The 19,793-nt window shown below is 31.7% G+C and overlaps 1 protein-coding gene and 1 long non-coding RNA gene across 3 annotated transcripts; one reads left to right on the forward strand and one right to left on the reverse strand.

The window, feature by feature from the left end:
- Positions 1-1,663: 1,663 nt before the first annotated feature.
- On the reverse strand, positions 1,664-4,073 carry LOC107639263 (glucan endo-1,3-beta-glucosidase 14). Of its 2 annotated transcripts, XM_016342744.3 has the most exons (3): positions 3,871-4,073; positions 2,532-3,586; positions 1,664-2,439 (listed from the first exon to the last, which is right to left on the reverse strand). In XM_016342744.3, exons 1-3 carry the CDS (start codon positions 3,932-3,934, stop codon positions 2,356-2,358), a joined length of 1,203 nt encoding a protein of 400 aa, XP_016198230.1. In that variant the 5' UTR covers positions 3,935-4,073; the 3' UTR covers positions 1,664-2,355. The 2 variants fall into 2 exon arrangements, with proteins under 2 accessions (XP_016198230.1, XP_088339389.1); XM_088483263.1 differs by having other exon boundaries at positions 2,337-3,586; positions 3,871-3,997.
- On the forward strand, positions 2,936-4,350 carry LOC148567220 (uncharacterized). The gene is made up of 3 exons (XR_015880673.1): positions 2,936-3,032; positions 3,118-3,242; positions 3,786-4,350. It is a non-coding gene; the product is annotated as an uncharacterized LOC148567220 (long non-coding RNA).
- Positions 4,351-19,793: the final 15,443 nt, after the last annotated feature.

Consider the following 19,793-nt stretch of genomic DNA (forward strand, 5'->3'; position numbering starts at 1 on the left):
AAAATTTAGCCACGCGGATGCTTATTAAAACATGTTTGCATATAAAAGATTAGAATAAAAAGGCAAATTGACAACAAATTACGAAGATGTTAGATACAAATTTGAAACGTAGTGAACTCAGCAAGCTTTCAAATGATCATGACCAATTTTGTTTTTATCCAATTCTATTTGCCCCCTAAATTCCAGCAGGAGGGATAATCCATTTTGACCTAAACTTTATGGCTGCATGCATTTTTCACAAGAGACAAACGAGTAATACAAAAAATATTCAATCACCGAGACAAAACTAAGGTATATTAATTAAGGAAAATATATTTTCACCTTTTCTTTATCATGGCACTGTCAGATCTTTAATTTTTGATGTAGTTCTTGTTTTAAAGATTTTACTAATTAATTAGTTTACTATATATGCATGATAATAATATCATAAAGTATGGAAAAATTCTTGCTAATAAGTATGTTAATAATACTTTTTAAAGATATTATAATTAAAAAAGTTATATGGGAAATATAAATCTAATATACAGTTTTTAGTTTTCGTATAAATATATTGAAAAACTCAAAAATTTTTCTATTCTTATCATTTTAGCCAAATTTTTTACTTAAAACCAAAAAAAAAAAAAAAAGATTAGTAGAGTGTTAAATGCTCTTGAATATTTTGGAGATTTTATGTAGGACAAAATTATTTATCTAAAGATACTTAAGATGTTGATTTTATATTTTTCTTTTAAAGTTGTTTCTGTTTCTAGCTATATTTCCATGTTAACAATAAAATCCAAATGTTAACCTAAATAACATGCACTCCTTACGAAAGAAAAATTCCATTTGAACATTTCAACTACAAGTCTAAATGATTAATCTCCTCCTTTTTTTTTTTCAAGTCTAAATGTCTAGATGATTAAAACCCAGAATTTTGCTACAACTCTTATCTGCAGAATGTAGGAAACATTTGAGAAGGTTCAGCTCCACAAAATGGTGATGACACAAAAGTTCTTTGGTGGGGATAGTCGTTTGCAAATTGCCCTAGTATTTTATACATTATATTATTGTTCCCTCAAAGAATTTATCTTTTTTGCTTTTTAAATATTATAGGTTGATTGGGTCAGCTTGAGAATTTGAGGGGTTCATGTGCAAAGATCTTAGGACTTGGACAATCCCTATCATGTCTTGATAAGGCTGAGGTTTTCAGTGTTCCCTTTAAAAGTTTAAAACACAAGGAAAAAAAAAATTAGAAAAAGGGTTATGAAAATGAAAAAAGAAAATTTTTGAAAGTTAAAAATAAAAAAGGTACCTTTTCTAAAAAGGGTCAGCAAAAATGATCCTATGCTGACAGTTATTTGGCCAAGGAATAAAGCAAGACTGTCCTATTGTCCGCTAGAGGATAATATTAAACCACACCAAACAATGCCTTAAATTTCTGCACTTTAAATTAATAATTAGATTTTCACTTAGGTCAAATTATTTTTTCGAGACATTCATTCATTTTTTTTATGAAGCATTACTTCATAAAAAAATGTTAACTATTTATTTAAATGAAGTAAGAAAAGTGATATGAAAAAGAAAGAAATTAATTTACATTATAAATAAGTTATTTTTATCCTTTATTTTTATAAACTTTGTACTATATAAAAGTGCTAGAGGATAGGAAAAAGGGTATAAAAAATAAAGAGAGAAAAGAATAGTAAATTGAGAAATTACTTTAATATATTACAATAAGGAATAGTAATGGATTCCACGTCCTATAATAGAGGACTTTTCTTAGCTCAATACTCCCTCCCTCCCCCAAAGCAGCAATAATATAATATATATTTTTTCTTACTAATGTCTTCTTCTTCTTTATATGAATGAATAATCAATCATCAGATGTACAAAATAAATAAATCACCTAGTTGAACTAAGAATATATTCTTTTTGTGCAACAATCTTGCACTAAAATAAAGGAATAATGAGGTGGAATTTTTGGCCCTTATCTACCTAACATAAGCTTCAATCTGATGTCATTGCCACATGGTTGCTGCTGGAATGTGACTAATGGTGGGGTAAGTGGATCAAAGTATAAACCACTAAATCAAAGTTAAAATCTTCCTTCAAGTCTCCCCCATTGAAAAATAAAAATTGAAATTCCTTAAGCCTCTTTTTGCCATATAGATGATGATTTTGTTGCACCCCACAAAGTGTGTTGGTCCCCCCTAGCCTCTTCAAAATAGATAGGTATATCTTTGATTCTAGGGAGATTCTTTAAGGGGATCTTCATCATTTTTTGCATCTTGTGAAGGAAGTAATAAATATCTAATATATGTGTATATACATATATATGAATGAATAATCCATAGGAATGTAATAGATAGTATTCTTCTAGAGAAAGCCACAAAGTGTTGAAGTCAGCAAATACAGAAACAGGCAGTAGAACAAGGTTTGGTATTTCTTTGGTGGTGTTGCCTGTTTCAATGAATTTTGATTTTAATCAAAATGGATAAAAGATGTAAATAATATACAACAAAAATAACCTTGAATTTGATATATTTATTTACCTTATTGTGAGTGGCAGAGGAGGTAAGAGAAATTGAAGTGGAGGGATTAGAAGTAGTTGCAAAAGCAGAAAGGCCAACATTATAAGCCATGGATTCATCAGGTTGAAACAATCCATAGTTTCTCTCAGAAGTTGGTCCTGGCTTCAAATCTTCATTGAACAATGCAAACAAATAAGCCTCCAATCTCATCCTTGGCTTCAATGGTGTTCCTTCATTTTCCATTTGTCTCCTAAACAAGTTCCTATTGTATGTTGCTGCATTCTGCACTGTTGCTCCTGCTTCATCACTGTCCCCCTTTGAAGGCCACCCTGTTTCTGAAACCCTAATTTCAATATCATTGAACCCTAACTTTGCAATTGCAAATGCAACTGCATCTACCTGAGCATATAGCATGTTGTCATAGTGTAATTTTGTGTTTGGATCAACCATTCCCTCACTTGGATTGAAGAGAACATAGTCTAATGGGATTTCATTTGGGTTGTCTTTGTATGCAAAGAAAGGGTATGCATTGATCCAAAATGGTGAATTTGTTTTTGATAAGAAGCTTAAGAATTGTGTCATGGTTTCAGTTATGTCATTCTTGAAGGTACCAGCTGAAGGAGGGTATGATTCTTGAAGAACTGCAAGGGAGCTTGGTGATGAGACTTGGATGTTCGATGAAATGCCTAGCTGAGATAATGCATTTTGGATGTTGATCACTGCTGGAACAAGGTACTGAAACATTGTTGGATTCTCATCTGTGTAAACTTCGTTGCCTACTTGGATTCCTGTGATTTTTGTGTCTGGTAGGTAGGGTTTGATGTTGTTGCTTACCCATTGAAGTGCTTGTTGTGGATCATTTAACTGGCTTAGTATTTGGTTCTCAACTGTTACAATGATTTCAATTTCTGAGTTGGCAAAAGCTTTCAGAATCTCAGGGTTGGTGTCATAGATTCTTGTTCTTGTTATCTTTAGGGTGCCTAAGAGTTCAAGGACCTTGTCTGGTGTTGGTAAATTGTTGGCTACTTGGCCGTAGTTGATTCCGAACGATGCTACGCGTCCGAAAAGCATGATATCTGTGTCCATACAATCATCTAAATGTGTTAATTACATATTCACTTCACTTAGATTGCAGTCTAGAATCACATAACAGTTACAATTAAGGCCTGTTTGCTATGATTTATGCATTGTAGTGCAACTGCAATTTCATTTCAATACAAAATACTAATACAAAACAAACTTCTTTACCCTTTTTTCCTTTGATTGATATCAAAGTTGGTGAAGCTAAAAATTTCATGAGACATGCAAAAACAACAACAAAACATGCATAGAGAGAGCAGAGGAAAACAGAACAAAGTACCTGCAAAGAGAAGAAACAGCAGAAGAATATAGCTGCATGGCATTCTTCTGATAAATGTTGCCATTGTGAACAAAGATAGAGGAACCGCACTGATGTTTGAGAGTTCCAAAATGAGCACAGAAAGAAAGATAGATAGATAGATAGATAGATAGATATAGAGCTTTGGTTTGCCTTAGCAGTAAGGGCTCGTCAAATTTAAATGTATTTGGATAGTTGGATAGTCCTTGTATTTATATTTTTTGTGACAGGGTTGTCTCTTTCCAACCCACTCCAACTTCCAAACCTCCTCCTTTTTTAAAAAAAAAAAAAGAAAGAAAAACTCGCACCCTTCAGCCTCTTTCTTAGACAAAAGGAAAGACCCTTCACTTGGTTGGTTGAATATAAGAGGGATATTATATAAATATCTAAAACTATGTCTTATTATTCAGTTGTAAGACTGTGAACCAAAATTTGGATATTGAAGTAAGAGCCGTACACAAATTTAATGGTTGCACACAAAATATAAAAGTTTGGATGTTCATCAAATATTATTTTTATGTGAGTCAAACTATTGGATGACACCAAAATCGTATGTTGAAATTTAGTTGACACCCTTATGATGAAAAATACCACATGATTCATTTCTGTGTATATTATATAGTTATGATATTATTTATTAGATTTTGCAACGAGAGCCGTGTGGCTGTGGTGAAATTTATTTTATTTTATTTTATTTTTTCTTTTGTGTGTAGTAGAATGGTAGGCTGCTTGACCTGGCAATACGATGTATAATCAAATTTTTGAGTCATGTTTGTGTATTTAATTTGACCATTTTTTTGGCTGTATATGGCCAGGTAGAATGCTGTTAACATACCATTTAAGGCAAAGCCGCCATCATAAATTATTAGAGAGTAATATTTGTCATTTTATATATAGCTGAAATAATTCATTTTTATGTATTTAATATTTTCATCATTTATTAAATTCTTCTTTAATCTTTTTTCGCTTAATTTTCTTAATTTTCTGATTATCAACATCAATCTGACTTCAGACAACCCATATAGTTTAACTTGATTACAGATTCTTTGTCTATTACTTTGCATATGTTGACTTTTTTTAGTTTCTATGATGGTGCGAAAATGTTTGGTTAAACATCATAATAATTGAATCTTGGCCAAACATGGTTTGCAGAATCCATTTGATGCAAGTGCTCCTCTGACTGGGATAATAATTACTTAATAATTTTTTAACTTAGTCTTGCTTTGAATCTTCTCAACAGCTTCAGTTTTTGTTCTTACAAAACTATATATAGAAAATGATTTCTATCATGACTTGAACCATACTAATAATATTTTGTTCAAATTTTTTGACGAGTGGAAAGCAAATTCCAATATCAAATATTTAGTTACCAATCAAACCAAACCATTACATCAATTGTCATTTCAAAAAATTGCTGTACCATTATTGACTATAGCATTTTCATGTGCATAATCAGATTTGGTGTTATTTGCTCGTTCAATTTTCTTGTCTTACTAATAATGAATACTTACGTCGGAGGCTAAACTTTTCGTGTAGACACAGTACTAACTATTAAAGCCGTGAAGCCATCATTAACTTTATGTAATTCTCCTTTAATTCCCCATTAAATATAGATAATATATAGCTAGTTTTACCCTTATATAGTTTCGTTTTTGTTAGAAATATGCAAATATAATCTTTTTTTTTTCTTAATTTATTTTTTGAGTGACTGCATAAAAAAGAACTTAAATATCATTTATAAAGAAAGCACCATTTCTAGAGGTTTTTTTTATGGTTCAGTATAAGCATCATTTCTAGGTTACATAAGAATTATCAATTTATCATGTAGAAGAGTTACCAAAAAGTATTACGTGATTTTTTTTTTTTTTTTTTCATTCGCATTGGCTTGAATATTGATAAAAAGATTCAGGTTGTTTAAAATTTATAAAAAATAAAAAATTATTAATTATATGAGTATTGCGTTTTAGAAAGAACAAAAAATAGCACGTGTGTCTTGTTTTAATTATATATATATACATAAATATAAATCGCACACATTAACCAGAGATTTAATTTATCATATACACATAATATAAATCCTAGCAATATAACGTAGTTTATATAATTGGATCATGCTATAGTGCAAAGCACCTTTTAATGAAGAGTGTGAATTATCTTTTTTAAATAAAAAATATTATATATAATGCACAATGTCTTGACAAATTTAAAATTTAGTTATTATAATTTTCGCTGCTCTTCAATCCATTCTTATTTTTAGCAAAAGCTTTTAATTTAATTCTGTATGTAGCATATTTTTAATATGATATATCGATCTTCTTCTTTTCTTTTCTTTTTCTTTCGTCATTTGTTTCAAAAGCTTTATAAATAATATAAATTAAACATATACAACACTTTTTCCTCCGGTGTCTAATGGTTTTGGTTCACACAGATTAAATATATCATATGATTTGATGAAGTGAGCTTCTATATGTATATAACTTCTTACTTCTTTAATGGAATATATTATCCTCTCTTATGTGGCAGAAACACGGGTTGGTTTAATAATTATAAATTGGTATATATTAGAATAAGAGCCAATTCACCAGTCATAAAAAATTGTGAGAATTAAAGAAAAGGAGTCATTAGGATCAATTAAGAATAAAGTTATTAGTGTGCTTTTGAGAAGAAGACAAAACAAATGTGCTACATTTGTAATTGGTTTGATTTCAAAAATATTTTAATTAAGATAGTAATAGTTAGAGATATAATTATGTATAAGTTTCTTTTATCTTCAGTTTAAATTTTTAAAAAAAATAATAATATGATATTATAATATCATATGATATCAAAATTTTTATAATAAAAAATTTAAAATTTAATTTTTATTATTTTAAAAAATAGGATAAAATAAATAAAAAATTACATAAAAAATATTTAAACAAATTTAAAATTATTATTTAAGAAAATATATTAAAAATATAATTGTTTAAATATTTTTTTATTAATTTAATTTTTAATAGAAATAATTTTATGATAATAATTAATTACTACGTAACATGGCTAAAGATGGCACCAAAAGACAGTGTTTGGTGAATGGATAAGGAATAGAATTAAGTGAGAAAGAGATTGAGACGTGCATGTTCTTATCTAATATATATCTCCTACTTTATTTTTTGTAATGCTTTTATTTCTTTCTCTACAAATAGGAAGGATTGTAATTGAACATAAACACAACAAAAAGACTCCTATTTAGACTTGAGACACTACTGTTTGCCACAAAAATATATAAAAGAATAAACACTTCTTTTTAAAATATAATACACAAAGTGATAAAGCCACATTTATATCAATGTTCTGAAAATCGGTTCGAACCGGCCGGTCGAACCGTGAACCGGAAACTAAAGCGGTTCGGATAACAAGAAAAACCACAGAATTTGAAAATCGGAGTTGAACCGACGAACCGGTCAGTTACCGGTGGGTCGAACCGAACCGGGACCTGGCCGGTTTTTTAGCCTTGCAGCAAACGCTGCCGTTTTGCGCGTTTTGGGAAACCTAATTCCCTTTTCCCCTTCGCAGTTCGCACTTTTGTCCAGGCTCCAGCACTCCAGCGTCCCACAGAAGCAGAACAACACCCACCAGGCCACCACATAGAGAACGCCTGAAGCCCTGAACGCACTCACCTCCGTCGCGCCTTCAGCACCGTCACGCCGTCAGCACCATCGCGCCGTCAGCTCCGTGGCGCCGTTGGGTCCGTCGCGCCGTCAGATACCTCGCGCAGTCAGCACCGTCGCGCCCTCAGCTCCATCGCGCACTCAGCTCCGTCGCGCCCTCAGCCACTTCGACCAGTCACCTCCGTCCGTCCGTCGAGCTCTGCCTCTGGGAGAAAGCAATAGAGTTCGGTTGAAGCGTTGAAGCGTTGAAGCGGTGAAGTCCTTCGAGCTTTGAGAGAAAGCAATAGATTTCCTCATTTCCAGGTAATTTTTAATTTAGTTATGAACATGATTTTGTGATGAAATCTGATACTGATTCTGATGAACTGAACTCTGAGTCTCTGAAACTGTTATGAACTGATATGTGAAGTTGTGAACTCTGTGAACTCTGATGAAACTGTGAAACTGAAATCTGATGGAAGTATGAACTGATATGAAACTGTTATGAACTGATATGTTTTAGTTATGAACTTATGATTGTTTGATTGAATCATTGAATAACTGTTGCATGATGAACTGCTAAACTGTGACTGTGAACTCTTTGATTGAGTAGTTCTTTGATTTTGCTTTGTTTACTATCAACCTCAAGTTATGGTTTTGGATTGAAAATTAGGATAACTCTGTTTTCATGCTAGCATTCATAAACACTTTTGGCATATTGGTAAGTGAAGTTGAACACTTTGTTGAAGGAATATATGACTTGATGCCTGTGAAATTGCGAAGGGTGATGTTTCAGGGTCTCTGGTGGAGTTTGACAGGGCAATTGAGTTGGACCCTCGTCAAAAGGCGTGTATGTTTATAAGCATTTTGAAAAAAAAAAGCGTTATATCAACACTTTGGATTGGAATGATTGTAAATTGAGTTCAAGTTACATGAAATTTGGTTGTACTCATTGTGTTTGTTACCAGATCTTTGGCAAAGGGGCCTCTCCCTTTACTACCTTGATAGGTACTCACTCTACACTCTTCTGTTATTTATTTGAGTTTAATTACTATTCACATGGAATTGCATATTTATAATGTATTGCTTATGAATCTGTAAAAAGGGGGACTGAATTGGATTCCCATTTTGTCATAGATTTGAAGAAGGAGCTGAGCAGTTTCGGCTAGATGTTGCACAAAATCCGAATGATACCGAAGAGTCCATATGCTGCTTTCTCTGTGAAGCTCAACTGTATGGAGTGGATGAAGCACGGAAGCGATATCTTAAGGTGAGTCATTAATTATGTTACTGGAATTTAACAAGAAAAACGAATATGTGAATCTTCACAAATCTGCAGCAAGTTATGGAGGATTTTGATTATTGATGACAAACTTGGATCATTTTGATGTTGCTATGTTATGTTTGATTGGTTGTTTTGTTTTTTGACTTTTGAATTTGTATTTGAATGAGATTATAACATTCTGGTTTATGTAGTTCTTTTAATTTGAATGATATTTTAAAGTTTACATTAGACTATAATTATATTTTCATGTGTTTATTTATATTTTATTTATTATTTTATTATAAAACGGTTTTTTCGGTTCAACCACGGTCAAATCAGTTGAACCTATGAACCAGTGAACCAGTAACTAGAGCGGTTCGATGACCGGTTCGGTTTTCAGAACCTTGATTTATATAAATATAGAGAGAGGATTTTCTGTGCTGTGCCGCTGAGCTTAAGTTTCCTTTAATTTTCTTTTTTTGATAAGGTCTTATATTTAACAAATAATTATATATTTTTTATATATAATTTTTGAATTTTACTAGGGAGCAATGAAGTATTTGTACAATATGTATTATGAGTTATTTATTTGGTCTAATATAAATTAAAAAATGAACATTTAGAATAAAATATTACTAATTTCTCAAACACAATACACTCATACTATCCAGAATAACCATCCAGATACCAAGGATAATAAACATCTGATATCTCCTGAATCAAACATCCCTAAACTCCCATTGTACACATTGTACAGATACTCCATTAACTCTCTATACTTCCTCATAATTTTTTTACATGAATTGTCGATATTGTTAACTTTATTTATGGACAATTATTAATAAAACTCTTCTCTTTTTAATAAGAACCGCAAAAGAGATCACAGAAGCAATTACAATCTTACATATGGGTTTCAACTTAATTAATTGAAAATATTAAATGTAACAACAGATCAGATGTGCCATCTTCTTGATTTGTTTTGTATTATACACTATATATACATTATACATAAGCACGTGATGTTGAATTGCAATCCACAATTGTAATCATTATCATAATACTATTATTTTTTGCTATATTTAATTGGATTATATATAGTAATTAATTATTACTATGAATAAAAATAAATAAATAAATTATTTTAGAAATAAATAAAGTAATAATACTTAAAGTTAAAGTACTCACAGTCAACTGAATTACTATTATTTAGATTGACGCCTCTCATATTCAACGTATAGAATAACAAAAATGAAGTCTATAATGTACTACTGCAAATTACTAAAGAAGAATAAGACCCTTATCTTAATTAATTAATAATTAATGTTATCATTAACTCATTTGTCAAATGAGTCAATATATATGTACCAGATCAGATAAGTTTTCCTAATCAACCCAAAAATAGTCAATGCAACTATGCAAGTAGCTAGACAAGCAGCCAATTGGACTTGAATCAAAATTATGAATAGTTATTAACACATGCTGAAATTCTTGTACTAATAAGTTGACAATATTTATTAGCTTTTTGCATTGGTTGTTTTTGACAGATCAAGAATTAATTTGTTGTAAATTAAAATTTTATGTAAAAATTTGTCGTTCGTCAATAAATCACTACATATATAAAATTGAATTGAACTCCGAAACTTACTTAAACAAATATGTAAATTAATTATTATTAGGCCAATTTAAATTAGTTTGACAATATTTATTATTATTTAAGTTCATATAACACACACATACATGCACACTTTGAATGATTATTATTATTATTATTATTATTATTATTATTATTATTATTATTATTATTATTATAAATGACGGCATATATATAATAATATATTATATATACAGCTTCCTAGAAACTTTGAGAAGTGAAAAAGCAAGGGAGTGTGTGAAGTGTCTACCTGTGTCTGAGTTGGAAGGGTACATTTTTCTGGTTGAAATGTCATCATATGTTGGATTTGTTTCAACAAAAATGAAAAAGTTTGGTGGGAAATATGCGTGTCAATTGCTAAGGAAGAACCATGATTTCAGCTATAGTTGCATTTATTTATATTCTGTTCTTAGTGGCTGCTTCTATATAACAACTTTTCTTTTTCTCTATTCATATCCACAGTTTTATATTCATGCACTATATATCTATATGTTCAATTTTCCAAACATGGATTATTTATTTATTTGAATGAAAAATGTTAGAGGTCGATATTTTTTATCAATATTAATTAATATTTTAGATTAATATTTTATTTTTGTATTATTAAAATTTAAAGTTCAATTTAAAATTAGAATTTAGTATAAAAATACTTTTAATTTGTTGACTAAATAATAAATTTTATTGGATATATATACATATATATATTAATGTGAGAAGTAGGGTATATATTTGCATGAAGTTATGATCAGACAAAAATAATAATCAAAAGTTATGGCCATAAGGTTGTGGATATGGTTGATTTGTTCAAAGTTTCAGCGTCGGTTCCATGCAAAAAAAAAAAAAAAAAAAATTGAAAGGAGGATCCATATAGAAAGTGAAATCAATAGCTTACGCGTATATGTGAAACTCACAGTACTTAAAAGAATAATCTTTCTTTTTGTTGAACAGTTGTTGAATCGTTCGTGTCTGCACAATTTATATTTTAATTATATATGGTTTGGGATACAACTATATATGTCATAAAATCTTTTATTAAATTTTTGGGATAAAAGCTTTTTCTTTTAAAAATAAGTTCTTATGATTAAAAAATTTGGAGATGAAAGTTTTTATGCTTAAAATATAAAAAAAAATGCCTATAAAAAAACTCTTGATAGAGGTGAAGTATCTGATGAGGTGTTAGTAATAATAAAATATAAATTCTTTTGATAGATTTTTTTTTTCCTTTTGTCAAAAAAAAATGCAGAGCTTGATTAAAACAAGGGAGCAGTTAATTAGTATGCATGATGGTAAGAATAGTGTTTTTTTTTTTTTTAATGTTAAAAGACTAACAGAATTTATTATTTTTAGTTATTAATTTAATTTTTTTAGTCTAATAATTTAATAATATATTTTAACTTATAATTTTAAATATTAATAATTAAAAATAATAAATTATAATAAATTTTTAATATTTTTATTTTTAAAAATTGAGTTAGATTTATTATTTTGTGACTTTCTAAACATTCTTAAATTCATGCAACCAATATATGGTACAAAAAAAACTAATTAAAAAAAATAAAAAAGTACGTATCCGATCCTTAATTAAATTTTCATATTAATAACTACCTGAAACTAAGAAATGTTTAAGTCACATTAAATAACACATGCTAACTTGTACGTATATATATATATATATATTGAGTTGGACTACGATTAATTTGAATTAAATTCGATCTAATTTTTACTAGGTCTATTTTAAAGATTCAAAATCGATTTTAAATTAGAATTATTTTTCACATACAAATGTTTTTCTATACAAGTCTTTACAAATCATATATATTTACACATTTTGTATTATTATTGTACGTTCTTCTTGCTACTGCACGTTCTTTTATCTTCGTTATCGTCGTCATCAACACCACCTCTTCCTTCTCCACCTCCTCCTCTTCCTCCTTCTTTTTTATTGGAATTTCTTCTCTCCTCCTTTCTTTTTCTCTTCTTCTTCCATCATCAGTTATCTCGTTGTTGAAAATAATGAATAATTCAAGTTCAAATTGTCAATTGAATCAGAACGAAATTGATTATTATTTTGAATCCAATCAAGTGGCTGATGTGTGGTTCAATTAAGAAGAAAAATGTAGCATTAGAGGAAACATTTTTCTGTATTTGCAACAAATTTGGGTGTAACATGAAGATATTTGGGTGTATTCTTATTCTGATAAGTTCTGCATAATTCAAAACTCTTCCTCTTCCTCCTTCTCATCTTCTGCTGCTTTTTTTTTATTTGTCTTTTTCTTTTTGTTTTACTTTCTCAAGTTTCTTTTTGTTTTACTCTTTTAACAAGAATAAAAACAAAAAATCAAGCAAAGAAGAAGAAGAAACACATAATGCTGCAAAATTACTTGGAAGAGGATGAACTTACATTCATTTAACTAAAAGAAAGAAAGAAATAAGGAAAAAAATGCAGCATTAGAGAAAATATTTTTTTATATTTATAGCAAATTTGGGTATAACACAAAGATATTTGGGTGTATTTTTATTCTGATAAGTTCTTCATAATTCAAAACTCTTCCTCTTCCTCTTTCTCATCTTCTTATTTCATATTCTCATAATTCTTCTTGGGAGGAAAAAATCAAACAAAAAAAAAATATATAATGTTACAAAATCAATAGAAAGAGGAGGGAAAAAATGCAGTAACAACAACGGTAGTAAAAAACAACGATAAAGACGAAACACGTGAAGAAAAAGGAGGAGAAACGCAAAGGAGGAGGAGGAGGAGGAGGAGGAGGAGGAACGCGAAGCGCGCTATGAGAGTAGCGCGTGCGTTGATACGATCGTTTGGGTGAGCGTCCTTTTTGTTGAATTTGGCCCAACTTGTATGACTTTTAAATAAAAATGACTTGTATGTGTAGTACTTCTCTTTAAATTAACCTTACATGAAATTGGGTTAAACCAAGTCGATACGATATGTAATTACTATATATAATTTTTTAAATTTTATAATAAATTAATAAATGTTTTGTTTGGATAAATAAAGAAAATAAGAAGAGAAAAAATAAAAAGAATAGAAAATAAGAAGAAAATTTTTTTTATATTATTTGGATGAAGAAAAAATAAAAAAGAGAATAAAAAGATAGAAAATTAAATAACCAACATATAAGATAAAATATTTATCCTTATCATAAAATAAAGTATAAATATCTCTATTTATTTATTTTTAATTATTTTTTGAAATATTATAGAATATCATAAATTATAGGGTTAAGTATGATTTTGGTCCCCAACGTAGAGGCTAAAAATCGATTTTGTCCCCAACTTTTTTTTCGCTACAAAATAATCCCAAAATTTCAGTTTGTTTTAAAATCGTCATTCGGATGAAAATATCCTTCTCCCTTCATCCCAAAATCAACCAAAATCAACCACCACCACCAGAACAGAAGCCTACGCCCAACTAGAACCAGTATCATCATGGTCATCATCATCATCATCAAAACTTTTTCCAAAATCAACCAAAATCAACTTAAATCAACAAGAAACCCAAGCTGAACAAGAACCCACTACCACCACCACCATTATCATCATCATCATCAGAAAATTCAAGCAACGTGCATTTTGAACAATAATCAACAAATTCAGCAACAACAATATTCCAAATTCAAATTTCAGCAACAAAAATATTCCACAACAAATTTCACAAAAAAATTCAAAAATTTCACAAAAAATCCAGTTCGAAGAAAAAGAAGAAGATGGTGGTAGTGCGGTGGTGCGGTGCGGTGCGGCAGGACGGCAGGGTGGCGGTCCCCCTTCTCTCTTCCCTCCTCCCCCTCCCCCCTTTCTTTCTCTCCCCACCCTCTCCGGCTTCCTGTATCTCTTTCTTTCTTCTTTTTTTTATTTATTTTATATTTATTTTATAATTTTTTTAATGAGGAATAATTAGGTAATAAAAATAATAATATTGGTAAAAAGAACGATTTTAAAACAAACTAAAATTTTAAGGACCATTTTGTACTGAAAAAAATATTGGGGACGAAATCGATTTTCAACCTCTACGTTGGGGACCAAAATCATACTTAACCCTAAATTCATTAATATAAATTATTTATTTAATAAATGTAAAGTGAATTTATCTAAAACATTTGGGTCGGACTACCTAAAACATGACCAGAACCAACCGAAAAATCACATTGGGTAAAAATAAAAAATTTGAACCTAACATAATATGCTTCAAGTTCGGATTAGATTTTAGGTTAATTACGTCTTGAACACCTATACGTATAATAGCAGTACGGTAAGTTTATTACATTACATAACACTACAAAAAGAACGGATGTTGAGTACCATCAGATTTATTGTCAAATTCATTAAATAAATCTTTTAGTAATAAATTTTTTATCGTCCTGCAGTTAATATTATAAACGTCGTTGGAAACTGCTTATCGGCGAATTTTTTTCGTCCGACATTAATTACCGGCGAATTTTTCGTCAGTATTTTCAATAGATTTGTCGAGACTGAGTTAATATGATTACCGTCAGATTACCTTGGCGCCATTTCATGTGTTTAGATGCCAAATCCGACAGTAATATTTTTTTTATTTCTGGCATAGTTAAGCCATAATTAGTAGTCAAATTAAAACTCTTGTTAACAAAATTGTTAGCAGAAATAAAAAATTAACTGAAATCAACAAATTATTTTATTAAAAATAAATGGTCTGGATACAATAAAATATCACAAAAGTAGAATACAATAAAGTAGACAAACAAGAAAATGAAATTCCTACAGACCTCGGTAATCGTTGTCGTCATCGTGGTCCCCCTGCTGAGGCAGCGGAGTAGGTGCTGACGTCGGTGCCCCACCAGCAGCCTTGCCACTGGGACCAGCAGTTTCGCTACCTCCAGCGTTGCTGCCTTCAGCATGCATCTGTTAGTTGTACTCCTCCATCAACTCTCGCAACCGATCGAGTTGCTCCAGCTTCTCCGTCAGGTCCGAGCTGATGGCAACGGCTCCTCCCACGCGTGCAAGAAAGTCGTTGTACCTCTACTCAGACTGCTCCGCTTGCTGGTGAAGCTCCTATGTTAGCTTCTGCACCTCCTTCCTCAAGTCGACAACGTCCTGGGGATTAGCCGGGCTGGTGGCAGAGATAGAGGCAGAGGAAACCGTCAACACAGAAGAGCGAAGGCCACTAGCGAAGAACGACACCAACCCGAAGCAGTGATTCATGTGGGGCTCAGACACGGTCTCACGCCAAATCCTATCAGGATCAACCACAGAGTTTTCGGAATCGACTTTGTCATTCCCACTAGGCGGCTGCAATTGCTAGGTTGCGGCCTCCAACCTATGCGTGTAATCCTCCTGTGTCCTACGCGACGTGATTAGGATAACAGTTAAATGATTACCTTTAAACCAAATAAATTTGAAATTTAGGATTAATTTAAACTCACATAATGGGCCACTGACCGCTCGTCAGCAAATCTCTCATTGTTGGCCTTCAAAATATGGGTATACTTGAAGGTCTCCGCCAATGTTGCTTCATGGTCTAACGACTCAGACTACAAAATAATATATCAACCAATAAAATAAATAAATAAATTAAACAGCTAATTCAATTGACTACTAAAATATTAAATAATGACAAAATTATTACCAGTCTGCTCTTCGTCTTCATGAAGGTCGCCGACCCACCCTTATACTTTGACGACCTGGGCAAAACCCTATTAGCGACGTTAGTCAAACGGCAATGCTTAAACCCCTCATCATGAGTAAAATAGGCCTCCAGTTCCTTCTTGATGGTTAGACGGATCCACGACGTTAGGTGGTCACGCCCGTTACGAACGTCTATCATCATCTGCTGAAAATGTTTAGCTGCCCGGTGGTCATAGATCTTCCTGATAATGAGATTATGTTCTACATCCCATATGAATTTCAACTGCACAAAGTGATTCACCAACATTAGTTAATCGGAATAAAATATAGTTAATTAATTTAACATTATTGGGTTCTTACCACCCACTTCTGAAATCGTCGATCTCTGGTCTCAGCTGGGATCTGCGTCTAGGTTGGCCACAAGTGGTCGTACATCAACTTAATGACATCGGAGATCTATTGTGTACAAGCATTGGGGTTTGGTGCAAATCTAGCAGAGAAAAACCTAACATTAACAAACATATAGAAACACATAAACTTAAGATTAACAAACTTAAGATTAAAAAATTGTATGTACTTACACCTGCATGCCATCGTGCTAAATCCTCAGTCAGATGACGGACGGTGGTGGAGGGGCATCCTACTGGGGGCATTGAAGGAATCACAGCTCTGTCGTTTCTGGATCTGCAGGCGGGCATAGCAGAAGGAGGTACGTAGTTCGGTTTGGGACCATGATGAATTGCTGGTCCATTGGACCCGCCTGTGATGATACAGGGGTCGACGGGGTATTCAGGATAGAGGGCAATGACTGGGTAGTCTTTGGAGATTCGGTGGAAGCCCGCCTTCTACCACGACCACGTGACTCACTCGACCTACCACTGCTATCTGTCGTCATATATGCACAGTGAGTATATTACTAACACTAATCAAAACACAGTTAAATTCACCAACTCTAAACATATTAATAACATAACAAATACCAATAAATAATAGCATAAGAAGAAACTCAAAAAATAACAAATAATTATAACAAATATGAGAAAAGGTATGAATAATAAATAATTATAACAAATAACCTAAAACACTTAAAATAAGAATTTTAAGGAGGAACAAATTCATGTTACAATTAACACAAATAATATTAACCCTAAACATAATTCTAAGACTTTCGAAAACATAATTTTAATTTTTTAATTTCAATCAAAATCTTATAAAAATTTCGATAGAGTCTCCCCTAAAATTTGGATTTCTCCACTCCTCAAGGGTTCCATCCAAACCAAATATCCATCCAAACCAACATACAAGTGTTGAAATCCTAATCCACCCACCAAGAGACTTTAATCATTTTTACTAATCAACTTAAATGTATAGTACATTTAATAGATATTTAAAGCAATCTAACTTCGTAAAATAAACAAACATTAAATCATATAATTTATTTTAATTTCTTCATCATCAAACCAATTTCAATAACCATAATAATCAACACAAATCTAACATAATCAACACAAATACTATTTTATATATAATAACTAATAACAAATACGAATAAAACTTAAATTACCATATGATAGCCAAAACGCAAATCTTACATTAAGTTAACCCTAAATTAGCATATAATAATCAAATCCTAAATCCCTAAATTAACATATAACTAATTCCTAGATTAACATCTAAATAAATTTTAAATCATAATTTATAGAAGAGGGAGATATATGGAACCTGACAGCGACAAAAGGAGATGTAGTGGCAGTAGTGCTGAACGGCAACGGCGGCAGTGCGTTGCTGGACGACTACGCGGGCAGTACGGTGATAGAGAACTCGATGGTTTCCATGAGAGGGAGAGGCAGTGATGAAAGACCAGGGTTGGAGTGGTGGCAGTGGAGCTGGAGCGGCGGCGGCAGAAACAGGTAGAGAGAGAAACGAAGAAGAGGGGTTTAGAGAGAGGCTTTTCAAAATGAAGGGGGACAACGTTGGCGCTCTCAATTTTAGGGCTGATTACCATAAGATAAATCTGACGGTAACTCCTTGCGTGTCACCAAAACGCAACGTTTAACTAAAATGACTTACTGTTGAATTTTACTGACGGTAAATCTGACGCTAATATTCGCACCTATTCTCTCCCATTTTTTTCCAAGTATTACCCACGAATTTACCATCAGAAAAGTTAATCTGCATGTAACTATTTGATGTAACGAATTCTATCACAAACCTTCCATAAATTCGTCGATAAAGCCGACGGTAACTTGAGATGCTAGATCCAACGGTACTCGGCGCATTTCATGTAGTGTTAAATACCGTCGGATTTAGCGTCGCACATTAGCGTTGGTTTTATCGGTGGATTCATTAATAGTTTAGGTGTCAAATTTGTGAGGTCAAATCATTACTGGAAAATTTTTGTTTTTGACGGTAAATTCCTCGGTAATAATTGGAGGAAAAACAGGAAAAACAGGTGCGAAATATAGCATGGAATTATTCTGCCAATAAACCCAATTAGTGGAATGCTGCGTTTTGATGACCCGCAATGCGTTATCGTCGGATTTATTCGCCAGTAAATCCAACGGTAACGAGCCCTAAAATTCGAAGAGCAAATCCTCTCCCCCTTTATTTCAAATTCTCCCCCTCTCTCTCTCCTCTCTTCTCCCACACTCTCTCTAACATTCTCCTCTCTCTGCTGCTCCGTCAGCCCCACCGTCGCCAACAACGCCTTTGCCGTGTGCTTCCTTTCGCTGCTTCCTCTCCGCCTCACCAAAACCAGTCCCTTCTTTCATTCTCTCCTCTTTGCAACCCAGCGTCAACCACGACTCCTTTTTTCCTTCTCTGTTTGTCTCGCCATCTAGCACTGCCGTAGCGCTCCACCAGTAGCGGTTGTCGCTGTCACTACATCTTCTTCCCTTGAGTTCCTCTTCCTCTGTTCGAAGCTCAAGTTCAATGATCACTCTTTTTCTCTATTTAAGTTAATTTAGGATTTAGTTATATGTTAATTTTTAGTTAGTAAGTGAAATTGGTTATCATTGTTTTCTGCTGGTTAGATGATTTAGATTTGGATTAGGATTAGAATTTTTCTTAAATTTAAATTTAAATTTGTTTGGACTATATTAATTGATTTTCTGCTGAATTTCTGCAATATGCTATAGATTGTTGTGTTATTGATGCTAATTTGTGTGAATTGATGTTAAAGAAATACTTGGTTGTGCTATTTGTTGTTGTTTGATACTTTTGCACGCCAAGTGCTTGATTATATGTCTCTATGTCTAATTTATATTTTAGCTGATAATTAGTATTATCCTTAAGTTAGATTTTAATTTTTAGTTTTAGCTAGAGAATTTAAGTTATTAAGATAGGCTAGATTTAAAGTATTAGGTTCTACTGATTTACTATATCAATATAAGTACATTATTTGTAGGATCATTCTAATTCATATATATAGTTATTAAAGAAATCATTTAATTTAAGGCAACAATTAACACTTATTTTTTAAATCTTGGTAAAATTTAACTTAATTTCTTATATTTTCAAATAAATATATAATGATTAACATTACATATAATGATATTCTTTGAGATTTAAATATCAATATATATGATGCCCTTATAAATGTATACAACAGTATAAACAAGTTAATATATTCTACTGAAAATATTGTGAATTTAATTGAGTTTTGACTGATGTTATGAATTGAGCTTGGTTGGATTTGTAGGAACTGTAAAGGTGGATATATGTCCAATTTTAGGGGAGGTTA

Source organism: Arachis ipaensis, chromosome B4 (genome assembly GCF_059453495.1).
Source record: "Arachis ipaensis isolate K30076 ecotype BB chromosome B4, ASM5945349v1, whole genome shotgun sequence".
NCBI classification, from domain to species: Eukaryota; Viridiplantae; Streptophyta; class Magnoliopsida; order Fabales; family Fabaceae; genus Arachis; species Arachis ipaensis.